This window comes from Telopea speciosissima, chromosome 5 (genome assembly GCF_018873765.1).
Source record: "Telopea speciosissima isolate NSW1024214 ecotype Mountain lineage chromosome 5, Tspe_v1, whole genome shotgun sequence".
Taxonomy (NCBI): Eukaryota; Viridiplantae; Streptophyta; class Magnoliopsida; order Proteales; family Proteaceae; genus Telopea; species Telopea speciosissima.
The window spans coordinates 59,029,538-59,049,464 of NC_057920.1; the positions used below are offsets into that span (position 1 = coordinate 59,029,538).

Genomic DNA, 19,927 nt, shown 5'->3' on the forward strand with positions numbered 1-19,927 from the left:
TTTGTTTTTTTTTGGGGTTCTTTTTTAAAGGGCAATTCCGTCAGTTCAAGTCTAATTTTTAACAGTGTTAGTCATGAACTGACGGAATGGATTTATTTGTTACCGTTTGCAAACCTCAGAGAGGTACGCAGAATTTTTCAGACCTAGGGATGAAAATATCCTTTCGTCCAACATCAGGGGTGCTATGTATAAATTTTCTAAAATAGAGTGACTGACAGCAGCGCTACGGTTAAAAACGTTAAACACACCCTTAAACAAACCACTTGACTACACTGTTGAAAATTTTAATTTCAATCTTTAACTGTTGAATATATAATCCCACTCAACCTGTTCACCGTTACAGCAAGTTTCCCAACTTTACCCTTTCCTACCATTGTCTCCCTCTTTTCTGGCGGTGACCTACCTCGGATCTCTCTCCGTCCACCACTGCAACTATCTCAACCCTATTTTTTCACCGGAGTTGAAACCATTGTGAATGTTAAAAATCATCGAACAGGAACGTCAAGTTTTTTATTTGGATTTTCAGATCTGAAACTGTAGATTTGGGTTTTCAATTTTTTTTTATGCGCCCTCCTTCATTCTTCGCCGAGGGTTTCAACGGGTGGGGTTGGGAGTACAAACAAGGGATGGAGAGAGGAAGAGATGGGAAAGCATTCGTTTGGGGCGAGGATTGCGTGAGAATTACCATAGCAGCAGAGGGGACGAAGGCACGGAGTAAAAGGGCAATTGGAGGGACCCGATGAAGCTTTTTTCCTTTTGCTGCGGTGGCTGTTGTAGTCTTAAATCTGAAAAAATTTTCATGCTTCAGCAGAACTCGGTGAAACAACATTAATAGCCCACTTAAGGCTTCGATCAATAATGACAGAGGTTGAAGGATTCCTTAATTTCACCCTCGTTCCTCCCCTCTCTCATTTTTCTCATCCTTGATTCTCTCTCAATTAGAAGAGATCACCTCTCCTTTCTTTTTTTTTTTTAAGAAAGCTAAATATTTGAAGAGGAAGAAGAAGAAAATATGGAGCAGACTTGAAACTAAAGTTTCAGATCTGAAAAAAAAAAAAACGAAACTTTTGCCCAGCAGAGTTGAGAAATCGAAAAAAAGGGGAAACCTGAGATTAAGCTTTTGCTTGAGCACCCAGCAATTCCCATATCAACAATCTTTCCTCTCTGAAAGGGGAGAAAGGGAGAGAGCTACAAAGGCAGAGAAATAGAGAGAACAGAAATTGCAGGGAGGGTGGAGGGTGGAGGTGGGAGGGCGGAAGTAGGCGGTGGTTCTCAGTGAAAAAGAAAATGGTTTAACCAATAGTAAGTTACATTGTTTCACACCATCAACGGTTAGGATTAAAGGTAAAATGTTCCACGGTTGAGATTTAACGGTGTTGCTAATTTATCCGTCGTGCTGCGAATTTTTTCCCTTTGAAATAATTGGAATTCCATTTCAAGCGCAGCGGATTGTGAAACCATAATGGGAGGCTACTCAGATGTTCTGATCTGATGGCCCTCTATGTTATACAATCTGAATGAAACTAGACTCTTGGCAAGTAGCAACTTCATCAGCCATTTCCAGTCTGATGAAGAAGGTTTCTTCATTGCTGTAGCATAGCATTTGTAGACAGAGAGATATCTATGGATTTAAACGTTTAGATTTGAAAAGTATGGGATCAAAAATCGATAACATACAGGCATAAATTGTGGGATTAAATCATGTCTTGTTAAAAAAAAAATTTATGTACGATTAACTAAATATTAGTATTTGATTTGCAAGTCATAAGTGTATAATATTAAATTATTTTTGAATCATGAATTAAATCAAAAAATTTATTGCTGTTTTTTTTTTTTTGCCACTCAAATAAATTTAACTTTTTACCCACAAAAGAAAAAAAAAAAAAAAACTGTTTAAAACTTGTTATATATTTTTGTATGTTTTTTACCATGCATTTGGAATCAGTTCCAAAAACAGGAAAAATGACAAACATTTTAACTAACTATGGTCAAGATTTGTGAGTGCGGGGAATATTCACGTATGTGAACGCACATGAATGATTCACAACAGTTCAGATGGAATCCATTTTGTGGGAATGTTCCATTTGAACGGCTGTGAGTCGTTCAAGTACAGGTGAACGAACATTCAACCCCCCCTACTTTTAGTAAAAGCTATGGTCAAGGTTTCTACCCATTAAATGATGTGAAGACTAGTTCAATGTAGAGAAGGGGACTTAAAATGTACTAGGATAACAAGGGTGTTAATACAAAACACCAAGAAACACGAAGAAACAAAAACGGATTAAAGAAGACGAGAGATTTAACGTGGTTCACAAATCAATACGATATACTACATCCACAAGCGAAGTTGAAGATGATTCAGTACTATTTGATGGAAGAAAATACAACAGATGAGATCTATCAAGAAAATCAAAAGGTCGCAGTAAGAATTCTCTTTAGAAAACCCTAACTCGAAGCCTCAAATCTCACTTTTTTCTTGCTTACACAAGAAGATTATAAAACAAAGAAATACTCCTCCAAGTCAGATCGTACCATACCATTGGGGTTTTGCTTTGATTTATCAATCTAAGCCTTTCACTACCATCACAAACCTCACAAAATTTTCCTTCCTAATCGTGGGGTAAACTTTGAAGCAGGTACAATAATTCAAGACACACATAATAAAGGTGATGGAAACATGTTCTTTTTTTGGTAAGAGTGATGGAAACATGTTCACAGCCTCATGGACATGGAAGATTAATCAGCAAAAAGAGAATAAAGATTGTGATGTTGAAGCTAACCTTACATGTATCAGAATATTTGTGGATCTAACCATGATAAGATGTTATCCCAAGAGTAGGGATTGGTTACCCACCCATTAAGCATTATTCGCTAGAGATCAGGGCCGAGTATCTTATATGTGGGTGGATAAGTGAATTGTTGCTAAGTACAGTGAATCCTGTCTTTCAAACCTAACCCGACCCACAAACCTCTTAAGATTTTGGTGTTGGTATCAGTCGGTCACCCTGTATTGCAGCCCAACATATACAGCCTGCACTCAAGGTTCTAGTTCACAGGTATCAGGATCTGTATTAGTTGTCGTCGATACTGATACCAATATTGATATGGATTGATTGTATCGATTCGTTTCGGTCCAATTTTAATACAAAAAATCATTTTTGACCATATCAGCTGATAGGCAAATAATGGTATCTTCCACATGAGGTTCAATCTATATGGGTCAAAATAGGAGAAAGAATGTCAATATGGATCCCACAGCTTATTATGTGAGGAGGCCCATGATGGTATCTGTACAGGCCAATGAGAGTGCACGTAAGGGTATCGATATAAATGCGGTTTTCTTATTCATTGGGGGCAAAGTGGTACTCTGCATATTACGATCAGGTAGCGTTCTTTTCCCGTCTTTCAATTAATTATCAACTCTCACTCAACTCCCTCTTAATTGGTGGGGTTTAGTCTCACATTGGGTGGGTGGGGTCTCTGTGTTTGTGTTTATTAGCACTCCATGGCTTGAAAGGTTGGTTAACCCTTTTGAGCTGCGTGCGCGCACTTGATAATTAAAAAACATATGGGTTGACCCCCATGGTGCCTCGCTTAACTTTCTCTTAAAGGCCTAATAATATTATAAAGTTTCCCTCCACCCATAGAAGACGATTCACAAACCCCTCCTAGAGTTTTAGTATGTTCCAAAATACCCTCCCGATATCCTTTCCTGCCCTTTGCTTCCACCCCGCAGTGGAGGGAAACTCAATTCTATTATAAATGTTTGTAATTTGCAATTCCCTTATCGCGTATCTCTTCATACATAGACATACAAGAAGATTCATGAACAACAAGGTTAATCATGAATACATGAACTACATTTCATATATATTAGATGTCAACCTCCATGATCCATTATCATGGCCCTTCCACTTGCTAGCTTAATTTTCTATGTAACAATTAGTCTACCAAACATGTTTGTCTAAAAATAATCACAGTTCTTCACATGTTCCATTTACAAACCATATGACAGATTCCTATCAAAAATGATCTTTTGGAATCCATGTCTATAGTCTCACATGCAGCATTTCTATATGGAGTCTTAATCTTTGTAACCATTGGTGCGGATTCCAAATCTTGTATAATTTGTGGGTTCCAATTGCAATATTATTATAATTTATTAGTGATAATGAGGACTGTTCCTATTGAATCAAGAAAATGATTGTCAAAAGTCCAGGGAGGGATACTGAGATATGGAGACTGTCAAGGGCGTTATTGGTCAATTTTTCATTTATTTTGATTCTGTGGTTAGTGGTCCATCATATTAATGATCATTTATATATATATATATATATATATTCTGGCTAAGCTTAAGAAGACTAGGGAATGTCTTGAACAGCCACATAGAGCATGTGGAAGTTCAAATCAAATAAAGTATTTTCAATCATCTTTCAATTATGGTTTTAAATGTCGGTATCGTGATTGATATCAATCACGGCCGATACCTATCAGGCCATACCAAACGATTTACCTTTACTAAAAATCATTACATTGACATGGGATCGACTAAGTATCGATCGATCCAATACCGATATTTGAAATCATGCTTTCAATGGCCAAAGGTGTGAACCTCAACATCGATTACTCAATCAAGGTGGTGGTTTGAGGCTAAATGCAGTTGAGGTTGGAGTGTGGTTTTAAAATGTTGCCACAAAATGTGATAATATATTTCCCCTCTGCATGTGCTTTCACGTATTTTCAGTTTTCTTGTTCATTTTCAGAAGGTCTAAAGGAGGGACCACATGCAATATAGATTCCTTCTATTTCCTTTGTTTATCCATTAATCCCTGCAACTACCTACCCTAAATTTTCATTAGATCACCTAATTTGATTGAGAATTTATTATTTCTTGGTAGTGTTACTCCAAGTTTTTAAATTGCATAAATCCCCATGAATTGAATAGCTATTGTCAGAGTTTCTCTCTAGCTCATTCTCCCCAATAAATACTTCATTGAGAGGAACACTATTTCACTATTTTACTATTTTTTATACCAATTTGAGGAGAAATAATAAAAAAAGGGTTTTTGTCAAATGCCCCCTAAAAATGTCTATTTGTCTAAATGCCCTCTTACAAATTTTTTAATTGTAAATTTCCCCCTATTTTCAATAAATTATAGCATTTAGGTCCTGTCCGTTATTGTGGGATGTTAGTTTTAGGGTATGTAATGACCAAAATGCTCTTGTGAACAAAACCAACAAAAATTAAAATGTAAAGTGACCAAATTGCCCTCATTTTCTCTAAATGGTTTAGGGTTTGAAACTGAAAATCAAACCCTAAACCATTTGGGGAAGATGAACCCTAAATCAAACCTCCAAAATTGAAGTTGCAATGAAGAAAGTTTCCCATGAATCAAGACAAGGGATGAGGGAATTTATAGCTGAGATCGTTTGTAGAGATGTAGTAACCATCCTAATTTCAGAAATCTCTGCAAGTATACCTCTCTAAGCTCAAAAAACCCATCAATTTGCTCTCGAGAAAGTTAAAGCATCTGTTGCTGTATTTGTTTTTCCTTCTTGTCTGTTTTTCATTGCCCTATAAATCCAAAAAAAATCTCGATAACAAAAAGAGTTTCAATTTCTTTTTCCCTTTCTTCTTTACTTTGTTAACCTGATTTCAGTATCAAATCATATACAATGCTTTACCAAACAAAAAAGAAGAAGAAGAAGAAAAAGGAAAAGAAAATCTCAAAAGGATATATATATAGAGCACAAAGATAAAATGTTAAAAGACCAATTTCTTCCCAAGCTCTCTTTTTTTCCTGCAATTTTCTCTAACTAGAGAGCAACTTCAGCCTTCAGGGACACATTAAACGTATGTTTGAGTCCCAGCGCTGCAACATTTCTCATTGCTGCTGTATCTGTTTGAGTCCCACTGCAACTCTCTCTTTCTCTCCCCTTATCTCCACCTCAATTTTTGTTGTTTGATTAGGATTATGTGCCTGTGCACGATGGAGTAGTAGCAAACGCGAGGTGGGAGGTTGAGCAGGTGTCATACGTTTAATTTAGAGCGTCTCCAGATAGTTGCAGTGGGAGGGTGCTCTCCGGGAGCAGTGAGAAATGTTGCAGCGGTAGAGGGCGGGAGGTTGCAGCGCGAGAGGGCTTGGGCAGTGATGACAAGGGGGGGGGGGGGGGGCTTAAGGGCGTGCTTCAAGCCCACATCTGCACATCCATGCTCGACTGGCATTGGTCTTCCCTACTGCAATATACACATTATCATCATAGAGATAAGAACTGTGGCATGGGTCTTCCCCTCAATTTTGGAGGTTTGGTTTTAGGGTTCATCTTCCCCAAATGGTTAAGGGTTTGATTTTCAGTATCAAACCCTAAACCATTTGGGGAAGATGAGGGCAATTAGGTTACTTTACATTTTAATTTTTGTTGGTTTTTGTCATAAGGGCATTTTGGTCATTACACACCCTAAAATTAACGTTTAACATCCCAAAATAAAGGACAAGGCCAAAATGCTATAGTTTGTTGAAAATAGGGGGACATTTACAATTAAAAAAGTTGTAAGAAGGCATTTGGACAAATAGGCATTTTGAAGGCGGCATTTGACAAAAACCCTAAAAAAAATTCCTCATTTGTTAAGATATGAAGAGTAATGCAGTTTTTTTTTGGGTTTTTGACAAATGCACCCCCTGAAAAGGCCCATTTATCCAAATACCCCTTATAACTTTTCTAATTGTAAATTCCCTCCTATGTTCAAAATATTATAGCACTTTGGTCCATACCTTTAATTTGAGACGTTAGATGTTAGTTTTAAGAAATCTAATGATCAAAATGCCCTTTTAATAATAATCCACCAAAATTAAAGAATAAAATGACCAAAATACCCTCATCTTCCCCAAATGGATTATGGTTGCAATTGAAAATTTTTTCCCCCAAATTGGTTAGGGTTTGAACCCGTCCGGAAAGCAAGAGATCAGAATTGGTTAGGGTTTGAACTCATCTGAAAATAATGTAAAATACAGTATCATTACCAATTCTGATCTCTTACTTCCGAGAGAGGTTCAAACCCTAACCAATTTGGGGAAATTTTTTTCAGTTTCAACCCTAATCCATTTGAGTAAGATGAGGGCATTTTTTATCATTTTATTCTTTAATTTTGGTGGGTTATTATCAGAAGGGTATTTTGATCATTAGATTCCTTAAAACTAACATCTAACGTCCCAAATTAACGGTAGGGACCAAAGTGCTACATTGTTTTGAAATTAAGGGAAGTTTACAATTATAAAAGTTGTAGGAAGGCATTTGGACAAATGAGAATTTTCAGGGGGGCATTTGTCAAGAACCCTTTTTTTTTTGGTAAACATCAAGTAATATCTCACAAAGTTGAGGATAGAATGGTCACTTTAAAGATTTAAACAAGGGGCCAACAAAAAGGAATTTAATAACAAAACTAAGGGGTAGCGGGGACATAATCAATGAATAGTAAGTGGGGTTATCCTTTCTCTAAAGACCTGGCCAGCCAACATGATCTAGCGCTATTGTGTCCCCCCACAACAAAATTCAATTCTCAAGTCAAAGAAAAACTAAGTAAAAATGAAGAGATTACATGCAAAACATAAGTAAACAGATCAAACAAACAAAAAGAATATTAAGCTATGAGAATATGCCAATAAGATAATAGTATATGACTCCATTAATATATGTACTTGTCAGGCACTTTGGCATCTTCATAACCCAAACCATGAACCCTATAAAACTTGTTCTTCATCACATTATAAATAGAATCATCTTGTGATTACACTTCACCAAAAGTTGAAGGTGAAGTCAGAAATCAAAAGAGAAGACAATTATGGGAGGAGGGAGAGTTGTTTCTGAGAAGATGAAGCTTCTCTTATCATTACTTTCTTCAGTTCTGCTTTGCAGGATTTCACATTGTCTCCAGACTTGCACTCAACATGGGTGTCAGCAAAGAAACATTATATCACTGCTTTTGTTGGGACCTATTTCTTATTTTTTGGAGAAGTAAGTTCCAACTTCTATGTTTTCATCATCTTTCATCATAGAGGGAAAAGAATTGTTTCTTTGGATTAACACACAAACAATTATTGATTGTGATTTTCAGGAAAGAGAGACCACCTCTTACTTTCCCTTTGTTGGTTCAGTTATTCTTTCTTGCATTGATTGGGTAAGCATGGTTAAGGATTAGTAGTAATTAATCAACTTATGTGCCTCTTTTTTTCAGTTAAGAGTTTGTTTATCATGGTTTAATTTGTTTTCAGGAGCACTGCTAATCAGGGATTTTATCTCCTTGGTTTGTATTATGCATCTCCAACTTTTGCTTCTGCAATGCAAAATTCAGTTCCTGCAATTACTTTTGCCATGGCTGCAATTCTAAGGTAATTAAAATTTTAGGTTTATAAGACATGATCTTCGGCTTACCTCTTTAATTGATCTCTTCTTCCACCCACCTAAATTTCTCACAGGCTTGAGGAAGTTAAAATAACAAGAAGATCGAGATGGATTGGCAAAAGTGCTAGGAACCATTGTTAGTGTAGGAGGTGCCACTGTCATTACTCTCTACAAGGGCACACCTCTACTGCACCATTCTCATCACCCACTGGAAATTTCAATAGAAGGGGAAGCATTGAAAATCCTTCAAAAAATGTCCAGAACTGAACATTGGGTTGTCTTTACCTTCTTGGGCATTGCTTATCATGGTCTGGCTGGATGGTTTTTCAGGTTAGCCTCTAATTACCATTAAGTACTACTTAATTAGCTTCATGACATTTGCTACTTATAAAGGCATATATGCAATTTTTTTTTTAAACTCCAAATTCTAATTGTATACAGGCTCCAATTATACAGAAGTACCCAGCTAAACTTACTCACTTCATTCAATTCACTTGCTTCTTCAGAGTAATACAGTTCTTGGTTATAGCAGCCTTTGCAGAAACAGATCTTGATCGTTGGAAAATCCAATCTGGAGAGGAGCTTTTAACCATCCTCTATGCTGTAATTCCTTCAAATCTGTGAAAATTAACTTTGGGAAATTTATATATAAGAAATTTGATAACTTAATTCGCCGTTACCTCTTAACCTACTATTCCACTGTTTTTGTCACTAGGGAGTTGTGGCTTCTGGGATTGTTGTTGCTCTTCAAACATGGTGTATCCACAAAGGAGGACCAGTTTTTGTAGCAGTCTTTCAGCCTGTGCAGATGGTTTTAGTTGCAGTCATGGCATCACTGATACTTGGTGATCAGTTATACGCAGGAGGGTAAGTTATATATACAGGAAGAAGACCAACAAAAAAGAAAGAAAAACAGAATATAAAGCCTATGGGAGTTTACCGGCCCAACTAATAAGCTTTTTCTTCTGGCAGGATTATTGGTTCAGTTCTCATCATCATTGGTCTTTACTCAGTTCTTTGGGGGAAAAATGAAGAAAAGAAAATGAGAAAACAAATGGAGGAAGAAACATTGACAAAGCATCTCCTTGATGAGGAAAGTGCCATTAAACAAAGTGAAGCTGTATCTGACTTGCCATGACAAACCCATATGCTGACAGGTTAAGACAGTTCAGATTTGAGTGATTAAGCTCTGAAACAACTAAAGATCTGGGAAGAAAGATATTGTCCTCCTGGTCTAACATAAGTTCAGCAAGACAGCAATCCAACATGTGAATCTAGCTAGGTTGGCCTTCTGCCTAGTTCCTAGCTACTTGTGCATGAAAGAGAAGCTCATCTTGAAGATCTCTTAGATTTTAAGATCTGATATGGCTGGGTTTCCTGAATTGTATACTACTACTGCAATTAATTTCTCAGAGTTGATGGAAAGGATCTTTTTGTATATAAACAATATTAAGTCAAGTTGTAGAAGGCATTTTGAGATTCATGTAAGAATTTTCAAATCCATAATTGGAGAGGAAGAGAGAGACCATGAACTGGTCCCCTCGGCAGATTGGTTAGCTTTAGAGACTTGATGATCTTCATGACAAAACCGGATTGATCTGTAGGACCCATTTGGATTTGGTGGGGGAAAATGTAAATAGATCCATCCAGGATCATTTATCTATACGTGTACGCTTCACATGCGATTAGGTGATGGCATGTGTCATTTTTCTTACATAAATATGTCTTTCATGTACTCTTAATATATAGTAGCATGGAGGGGCATTATGGAAATAAAAGAACACACCATCATCTAATTGTACATGAAGCGTATGATTCATACTACTCTTGAATTAGCCCATCGTTTGGTTAATTATAAGGGTCGTGTACATGTGCCAAGTCAACTTGGGACTGATTAAGCACAAGTTAACTTCGTGATCCCCCTCATAACTCAACCAACTAGGCATGGGTCACCTCCGTTTGTGGTTAAACAGTAATTAATTTGTTGATTCGAGATTGAAGGCGGATCACGAGTTAGCTATAGCCTATCCATCCAAAAGCTAAAAGCGGATGCGAGAGGTTTTTGACTGGACGGATCAAAACACACAATAGCAGCCCAAGCTTAGGGCGCTTGATCTCATTGCAGGGCTAGCTTCACCACTCATGTTCTTTGCATCTCTCTCCTTAACATTTGCTTTGGAACAGTTTTTGGGATGGAATTTGGGCTGGGCCGGGCCAGCCCTAGAACTTAGAAGGCATGTTGTGGATCTCTAATTGGTGCAATTTCTAAAGCAGTGGACCTCTAATAGGAGGTTAAAACCTTAGCGTGTATGTAATACGTATGAGATCTTTTTAAGAAGAGCGAAAGCCAAGCCAAATAGGAGATTAGGTTAGGTGGGTGAGATCTGGGATTGCAAATTACCTAAACCTAACCAAAGTTCCCCATCCTCCACGACCCAAGGGTACCATCTATATCTTTTCAGTGATGAAAATACCCCCATAGCTCCCGTACCAGAGGAGGATGGACTTGGCTCTTGTGCAGCTGTGGCGAGAGCTGCACTGTGCAGCTCAAAAACCCACCCCAAATACAGGGGGGAGGTGGTCATTTCACATGTGGGGCCCAGGTGGGACCCACCTATGAAATGACTACCTTACCCCTATTTTTGTTGTCGTTTAGCGGAGCTGCATAGGTGCAGCTCCCGCCACGGCTAGATAAGATCTTTTTCGGAGGAGGATTGATATCATCACCATCACGGACACCATGAACTAAATCCGTGTTGACAAACAATTGTTCGAAATAGGATCTAAAGTCACATTGATGCAATGAAAGAAAACTTACTAAGGCATAAATTGAATTCTTGCACCAAAAGAAAAATCCATATACCATTCTTTCTATCGTCTAAATATTAACTTCGGATGTGTTTGGTATGATTTTCATAATAGATTTTAGATCTATAATGCATTTTAAAATCTGATTCTTTTTATTCTTTCACGTTAGACTGTATTCTAGATCCAATTCTGAGAGTGCATATTAATCACAGCCTATATATTTGTTGGAAGATGTTTTTGAAACTCAACCATGACCAGAACCGCCAAGAAAATTTTTGAAATCAAGAATTCATTTAAAAATCGTGTGAATTTTTTTATTTGGGTCATTTTATGACAAACAAACACGAAAATAGTTCTTCTCCAATAACATTTAACCACCAGAGTCTATCTCACAACATTTAAGATTGAGATCCTCTCCAGCGCACCAGTGAGTGCGGTGAACATTTGACGGCAGGAGCTGTCCTTGGGGTACATACTGGACAGCACTAGCTGTCCGATCCTCCTTGCACTCATTGGTGCGCTGGAGAGGATTCGTGTCCCTCCACCCATGGGGTATGAGGGTGTCAAAACCTAACCTGATCCACTAAGATCAATCGAAACTAATCGAAAAAACTCGGACTGAACCGAACCGAACAGATCCTTATTGGATTGGTTTTAGACAAGAATATCCCGGGATCGACTGAAAATCGGACCGTCCACTGAAAACCAGACCGCACCAAACCGACCGTTAACAAATTGAAAACCGAACCGAATGAAACTGATCAAAATATCATTAAATATAAGGTTATGAATAAGTGAATTGATTATCCATTGATTTCAATATTAGTGAAAAAATTTATGGTTGTAAGGGGAATTGTTACAAATCAATGAACATCAGGTTATGAAAATAAGGAAAATTTTCTAACAATGTTTCTTCCATTGATTTCTCACTATATAAAATTAGTTGGTTGTCAAATAAATGATTTTATAGTAGGGTTCATTTTGTGATTTCAATATTAGTTATCTTCTTATTAATTAGTCATTGCTTTCAATATTAATTATCTTTCCTTTACAATTAATGATAAATAATTAAATAATTTGTAACAATGATTTCGTTACAAACTTTATTTATCCATTGATTTAAATATTAATTATCCTCTATTCTTCCCCTTACAATGTATTATTTTTAGTTTGGATTAAAACATGAAGATATCTTTATTCATGGTTGTTTACTTTTCAATCCAAAAAACCAGAAAAAATAGGGCTGTTTACTTGTTTTGACTTGGGGATGGTAAATCAATGTGTCTTTTTTGAATCTTGCTTCACTGCAAAGTATAAAATGTAAGATTTCATTGTGGTTCAAATCCAAAAATAAATCGATATTAATCTGATATTGAAAAATCAAAAATAAATTAAAACCGCATTGGACTGAAACCAACACTGATCAAAAACCGAAATTTCTTATCAGTTTAATTTTGATTTCATCAGTTCAAAGACCAAAACCAATTCAACCCAATCAAAACCGAGCCGACACCCATATTGAGGTGTATTGTTAAACATCACTGGAGAGGATTGGACTCAACACTAGAGTCCATCAACCAACAAACACAGCCTAATAATTGATCCACTTGCTGTCAGGGGCATTTCGGGTCATTAAAAATATTTCGAAAGGGCTATTTGGTAATTCATGCCGGGCAGTTCATACGAGAAAGACGTCTAATTTTGGGTTTAGGTTTGATTCAGGCTTTCTGAGTCGTTCGGAGCTTCACCATCCTCAACATCGCTGAAATTTGTAGGGTTAGGGTTTTTAGCTACAGAGACTTATGGCGACCCTTCAACAGCCGCGTTCCGTCTCATCGAAAACGGAGAGCTACGTCGATAACAAGCGCAAGGAAGACATCCGCCAAGCCAACATCGCCGCAGCCCGTGCCGTCGCCGATGCCGTCAGAACCAGCCTTGGCCCCAAAGGTATGGATAAGATGATCTCCACAGCCTCCGGCGAAGTCATCATTACGAACGACGGCGCCACCATTCTTAACAAGATGGAAGTCCTTCAACCCGCGGCCAAAATGCTTGTCGAGCTCTCTAAGTCCCAAGACATTGTCGCTGGAGATGGCACCACCACTGTAGTTGTCATCGCTGGTGCCCTTCTGAAACAATGCCAGTCTCTCCTCAGTAATGGCATCCACCCAACCGTCATCTCAGATGCCCTCCACAAAGCCTCTCAGAAGGCCGTTGATGTGCTCACCGCTATGGCCGTTCCTGTGGAGCTCACTGATCGCGATTCGCTTGTCAAGTCCGCCAGCACTTCTCTTAATAGCAAAGTCGTTAGTCAGTACTCAACTCTTCTCGCTCCTCTTGCGGTCGATGCTGTCCTCTCGGTCGTGGACCCTGCCAAGCCTGATCTCGTCGATCTCCGTGACGTCAAGATCGTTAAGAAGCTCGGCGGCACTGTCGACGATACGGAGCTTGTTAAGGGTTTGGTGTTTGACAAGAAGGTTAGCCATACTGCTGGTGGCCTTACTCGTGTCGAGAACGCTAAGATCGCTGTTATCCAGTTCCAGATATCGCCGCCAAAGACGGACATCGAACAGAGCATTATTGTCTCGGATTACACCCAGATGGATCGGATTTTGAAGGAAGAACGCAATTTTATTCTGGGAATGATTAAGAAAATTAAGGCTACTGGGTGTAACGTTCTACTGATTCAAAAGAGTATTTTAAGGGATGCTGTGACGGATCTGTCTTTGCATTATCTTGCCAAGGCGAAGATTTTGGTGGTGAAGGATGTTGAGCGTGATGAAATTGAGTTCATTACCAAGACTTTGAATTGCCTGCCGATTGCAAATATCGAGCATTTCCGTGCGGAGAAGTTAGGACATGCAGATTGCGTGGAGGAAGTTTCGCTGGGAGATGGGGGGAAAATTGTCAAGATTACTGGTATTAAGGATATGGGTAGGACGACGAATGTGCTTGTTCGGGGTTCTAATCAATTGGTTCTTGACGAAGCCGAAAGGAGTTTGCATGATGCCTTGTGTGTTGTTAGATGTTTGGTAAACAAGAGGTTCCTGATAGCTGGTGGTGGTGCGCCCGAGATAGAGCTGTCACGACAGCTTGGTGCCTGGGCTAAGGTCTTGCAGGGAATGGAGAGTTATTGTGTCCGTTCATTCGCAGAGGCCCTGGAAGTTATTCCATATACTTTAGCCGAGAATGCAGGTTTGAACCCAATAGTTATTGTTACTGAACTCCGGAACCGGCATGCGCAAGGAGAGATCAATGCGGGCATCAATGTGAGGAAGGGACAGATCACTAACATACTGGAGGAAAATGTTGTGCAGCCACTGCTTGTGAGCACTAGTGCAATCACATTGGCAACTGAGTGTGTGCGTATGATTCTGAAGATTGATGACATAATTACAGTGAGGTAGTCTTGCTTAGAACACTCTGCCATGAAACATTGAGAATGTTTTGGTTATGTTGAACATTTATTTTCCACCCTCACAAGGTTAGTGGCTTTATTGTCATCTTTGGAAGTGATTTCAGAACAGTTAATGCTTTGGTTTTTTCTGGTGTTGTTTCGTCTAGGTTTTACAGAACTTTGGCTCTAATGCATAAGAATTTTGGTAGTCTTTATTGTGGCTTGTATTATTGTTGGATTTTGTCTTATCATTTCATAGATGGGTTACTCTTTTTATTACAGTAGAGAAGTAATCAAATTTTTATTTTCTTAATTGTGTTTCTTACACACTTAATTTGTTCTTTTCTCTGGTTTTGATTGTGGTTAAATTGTGTACCTATCGTTTCATTGAGGAGGAAGTCTTCTTACCATGTTTTACATGGTATTGACGACTGTTATATGATTGAATGGCTCATTGATGTGTTATGTAAGGAAATTTTGGCATTCAATTTATTATTGGTGATCTGAGATTAAGTTAGAGAAAGCATGAAATTTTTTTTCACTTGCGTTAATCACTTTTTTTTTTTGTGAGAAATACTTTCATAGCAGATGTATAATTTCATTTCCTTTTCCTCTCTGAACCCCCTGGAGTGTGATGTATTGATTTTATTCATTACTTGGGGCGTGCATGGAGTTGAAGTCATGGTACTGTTGACAGTTAAATCATACTCTATTAGTGGCTGTTTAATTGACAATTGTATATGATAACTGGAATTACGTGAATGTGCTTTGAAGCGAGTGAATATCACAGTCAAATGTTTCTATCAATTTGGAAATATCTCGCTCATGGGGATCGTTAATTAGCGGAGTTGCTAAAAATGCTAGTTTGGGGTCGAGTTTCGAACTATTTATTTAGTTTGAATGTGGTAGTTTCCCTCACTATGTTTGATGTGGTATGTTGTCTAAGGGGTATCATGGGGTTACTTTGCATGCAAGCTCAATAGGGTTTGCTATTTCTGAGGGTTACGAGAGAAGAAGATTATTGTATTTTCCATATAGGGCTCATACAAGAGGCATGCTTTTAAAAAAAGTTAAAAAAGTAAAAAAATTAATTTAATATACTAGAAAAAAGTCAACCTGTGTACTCTAGCTGGAGGAATGCTTTCATGGGACGAATTATCTTCTAAGTTAAAATTGTTGTGGGATTAGTCAATGTGGTGGATTGCTAGGGGGATTGGGATATTCATTATATATGGTTTTAATCATATCAGTATACGAGGTGAAAGAATTACCTTGCTTACGCAGTAGGATGGTGGTAAGGCTGCGTCCATTATGACCCTTCCCAGACCCCTTAGTGGTGGGAGCCTCGTGCACTGGTTACACCCTTTACTCAGTAGGATAGTGGTACTTTTAAGATCTTGGAAATGAAATTTTGATATTTGTTCTATAGATATTTGAGGCTCTGCAACAATTTGAAGGTGAGAGATTTAAGGTACACCTATTGTTTGACACCAATTAAAATTCTGAATGACCTTCCTTCCTAGTAAATAAATGCTTGAAACATGTGATTCATGGGTGTTGATGCAGTTAAATCACCTAAATAGGCTTATTTTATTAGAAATAAAGGTTGGGTTATATATGTGTTGGGTCTTTGATAGTTTGATCCCATGGGTTTTCATTGTAATAGGCACTTTAATGGGCCTATAATATGGGTAGAGGCTAGGGATACAGGATTACTTAGTAAAGTGTCTTTATTTCTTTATTCTAATAGTTATTAAGTATTTTAGATAGGCTGGATTAGGATAAGTCCAGTCATGTTTTGAGCCAGTTTCCTTTATTATTTCAGTTTCCTAGTCAGTTTAGGTTACCTTATTATTCAAGTATTGGGCTAGGCCTTTTCCTTTTTAGTATAGGTCAATTTTTGAGTCTTCTATATAAGTTTGTATAGGAGGCCGGTGTTGTTCACGAATTTTGATTATGAAAAACTGTCTCTTTGCTGCTCTTCTCCATTAGTGAAGAAACCTTGTGTGTGATCAAGGCTGGTTGGTGTTTGATCCATCCAACCACCTTACAGTGTACGGTGTGAAGCCTGGGTGTTTTCTATTTAATTATTTCTTCCATCGATTCTAGTAAGCTATTGGTCTAATGAATTTTCTGCAATTCTGGTTCCAGTTGAGATTCACGATACACTTTTTTGCATGAATTTCAATTAGGAGAATCCAGCAATTAGATTCTGCCCAAAGTTTGATCAATTATCCTCATCCTAGAAGAGGAAATTGATTCTGGTTTGGCCCAGGTCAGACCTACTGGTCTGGACTTATTTCAGTTTTTACAATTCTGTCTTTTGTTCCTGAATTTGAATTATGTAACCTCTGTATTTGAATCGATTGATTAGTCTGTTAAACTGTAATTGCTGATTCTTATGTTATTTACTGAAAATTGATTGATAATTACTTTTCTCTCTTCTGAACCCTAATCTGGATTGTGAAAGTACAGTTTTGCCCCTCTCCTAGTACTACTAGGATTGGTCTATACTTGCTGATCCAACCTGTGGATCGATACTTTCAGCAGATATTTCAACATCTGCATAGGCAACTTGATTTGAGTTTTAGCCTAATCTGACCTGATTTGCAGCTAATTAAAATCTCCCTAACCTGAACTTATTCTTTGAGAAAAGATCTTGTTATTTGGTACTGTTTTGATCATCCAATTATAGTTTTACAATAGGTAGACATCAGAGTGTTATCATTGCTAGCCTTTTCAAGCGCCCCCCCCCCCCCAAAAAAAAAAAAAAAAAGAAGGAAAAAAGCCCCTAAATAGTACACATCTTGGTCATACTTTCCTAATGATTCATCTGTCACTTCTGTGTGCTACCCTTACATCTTAGGTATAGTTGCACAAAATGGAACAATAAACGAGAACATGGTTGGCATGGTGGTGATAATAGTTCCTCAATGCATATTTCTTTATAGTGGATTGAGTTTGCACTTTGGGTAAGAGAATGAAATGCTGGAACATGCAATAACACACCTTGAGTGGGCAGTGAGTTTTCTGAGGTGATGTGGACTTGTATTGGTGTTTTTTCTACCATGGTATATTGACCTAGGTTGTTGGTTCTCTCTCCCCCTTTATCTTTCCTTTTTCTTCTTTATTTTCTCTTCTCTTTTTTTCCCTATACCTTTGTTCCTTGACACAAGCTCGTAGTTTAATGGTATGAAAATGTTATAGACTGAACCGCATGCCTTAGCTAGAAAAGATAAACTGCAAATTGTATCGATGATCAGTGCTAAATATACTACATTACACTACAAGAAAAGTGATTTTTGGCGACGGAGGTTTTTTGGTTGTCACAAAAAATAATATATAACGACAGAAGTGTAAACTACCGTCACCTATTTTATATTTACGCGACGGGAAGTATTGTCTGTCGCCATAATCTATTTTTGGTCACAATAATAATATTACTGTCGCAAAACATGTTTTACAGTGACGGTATTTTTGGACACCGTCGACTAAAGTGATTTGTTTTTCAAATTAAAGTAAATGTCATTTTATGATGACAGTATTTACCGTCACAGAAAATTAACTTGGGCAACGGAATTTTAGTAACCGTGGTGAAAAATATAAATTTAACAACGGGAATATTATTACCGTAGGGGAAAATATTATAGGGCGACGGTTTATGTTCTACTGTGGGGGAATGTTATTTATTTTTTTCGCGGTCTTTTTTGGTCCCTCACTCCCTCCCGCGCTCTCACAACCCCATTCCTGCACGAATTCTCTTTCTCCCTCTTCCTCACATCGCAACCTGTCTCTTCTCTTGCTCTCCTTCTCAAAATCTCACCTTCGGCAACCCTAGCCCCAACCCTAGAGAGGTGGAAGAAGCCATGGACCACCAAAACACCTTGAACCTTTACGACTTCAGATAGGTTGGTGAGTAACCTTATATGGGTGAATAGTTCAAAAGTAGAAGAATCTGATGTAGATGAGAAGTGAGAAGGTTTAGCCAGTGATTTGAGCAAAACGTTGAGAGGGCTTCTCGTGGGGAAGAGGAGTAGAGCTGAAAATCGAGGAAGCTTCAAATTAGAATAATCTACTGCCTTAATGAAATCAGTATAAGAGTAACAAGACAGCTGAAGAGAGGATGCCATAGGCAAGAATAAACCTGTTCCCGGTGAGGTTTTGATGTCTCGCAGAATCCGAAAAGCAGCTTGGCATTGGTGGTGGGTTCGTCTCTCTCATCTCTCTCTCTGTCTCGTCTGCAACTCCATCCGCAACGCCATAGCTTGGTACGACTGTCTCTCTATCTCTCTCTCTCTCTCTATTATCTGTTGTTCTTATCACTAAATTGTTTTAGGGTATCGGTTAGCCTCTGTGTGTGTGTGGGATATCTGCTGTTCTTATAAATATTTGTTGATTACCTGCAGAGCATCCCAGAGTCTTTAACTGTGAGATTACTAAACGTGATAGCGTTGGACGTTCACTCAAACCAGCTTAAATCCCTACCAAACTCGATTGGTTGTCTAACAAAGGTCAAGATCCTCAACGTCTCTGGCAACGTTATTAAAACCTTCCCCAAAACCATTGAGAATTGCAGGTCGGAGCTTCTTCTCCACTTCTCTCTATTTCTCTTCTCTTTAGTTTATTTATTTATTGTTTTTGGTAACACTCTTTAGTTTATTTTAAGTTACTCATAAATGTTATTACCTTATTAGATGAATTTTTGTTTTTGTCACAAAGATGTGTTATTTTTGCAATGTCACAGAACATTTATTCTGCTCTGTGGATAAATCCGTTTCAACCGTTGGTAGAGAAGACATGATCTAGATTAGTGGAGAGGGTTTGATTTTGCAAATCAGGGGAGACTCCAGCTTTGATAGGTTGCCTTCTCCCTACCGATTTTGCGCACAAAAAATCCTAGCCTGCTGTTTATGTTGTTGTGCTTAAATTAATTTTGTGTTGTAAGTTCAGATTCTTCTTTGCATTGCAAGATCTGTGCTCTATTTGGGTTTCTTGCTCTTCTGCTATACCACCATATCTCTGCCCTGTCTCTCTCTCCAACAGGTAATCCGAAGCATAACTGCACATTTGGTTCTATCAGTTGTTTAGTCCACTTATTGTTCTCACAACTGTAGATTTATTTCTCGCCATTTGCTGTTGTTGCAAGGTTTTATATTGGCTTAGTGCATAACGGTAGATGACAAATGACAAGATTGCCTTTATATATAAATCGATTTGCTCAGCTCAGTCTTTCTTCTCTGAGTTGTAAGTTGTAACCCTGTGTGTCCCTCCCTAAGTCCCTTCTCTAGTTTAGAAGGGTTGTTTCCCTTTGCTGGAAAAGCA

The 19,927-nt window shown here is 38.1% G+C and overlaps 1 protein-coding gene and 1 pseudogene across 1 annotated transcript; both read left to right on the plus strand.

Moving 5' to 3' along the window:
* The first annotated feature begins 5,676 nt into the window (after positions 1–5,676).
* On the plus strand, positions 5,677–9,694 carry LOC122662644 (annotated as a pseudogene).
* A 3,301-nt stretch (positions 9,695–12,995) lies between these two features.
* On the plus strand, positions 12,996–14,820 carry LOC122662642 (T-complex protein 1 subunit delta-like). Its single transcript, XM_043858339.1, has one exon. The coding sequence runs from the start codon at positions 13,011–13,013 to the stop codon at positions 14,613–14,615; it is 1,605 nt and encodes a 534-aa protein (XP_043714274.1). The 5' UTR covers positions 12,996–13,010; the 3' UTR covers positions 14,616–14,820.
* Positions 14,821–19,927: the final 5,107 nt, after the last annotated feature.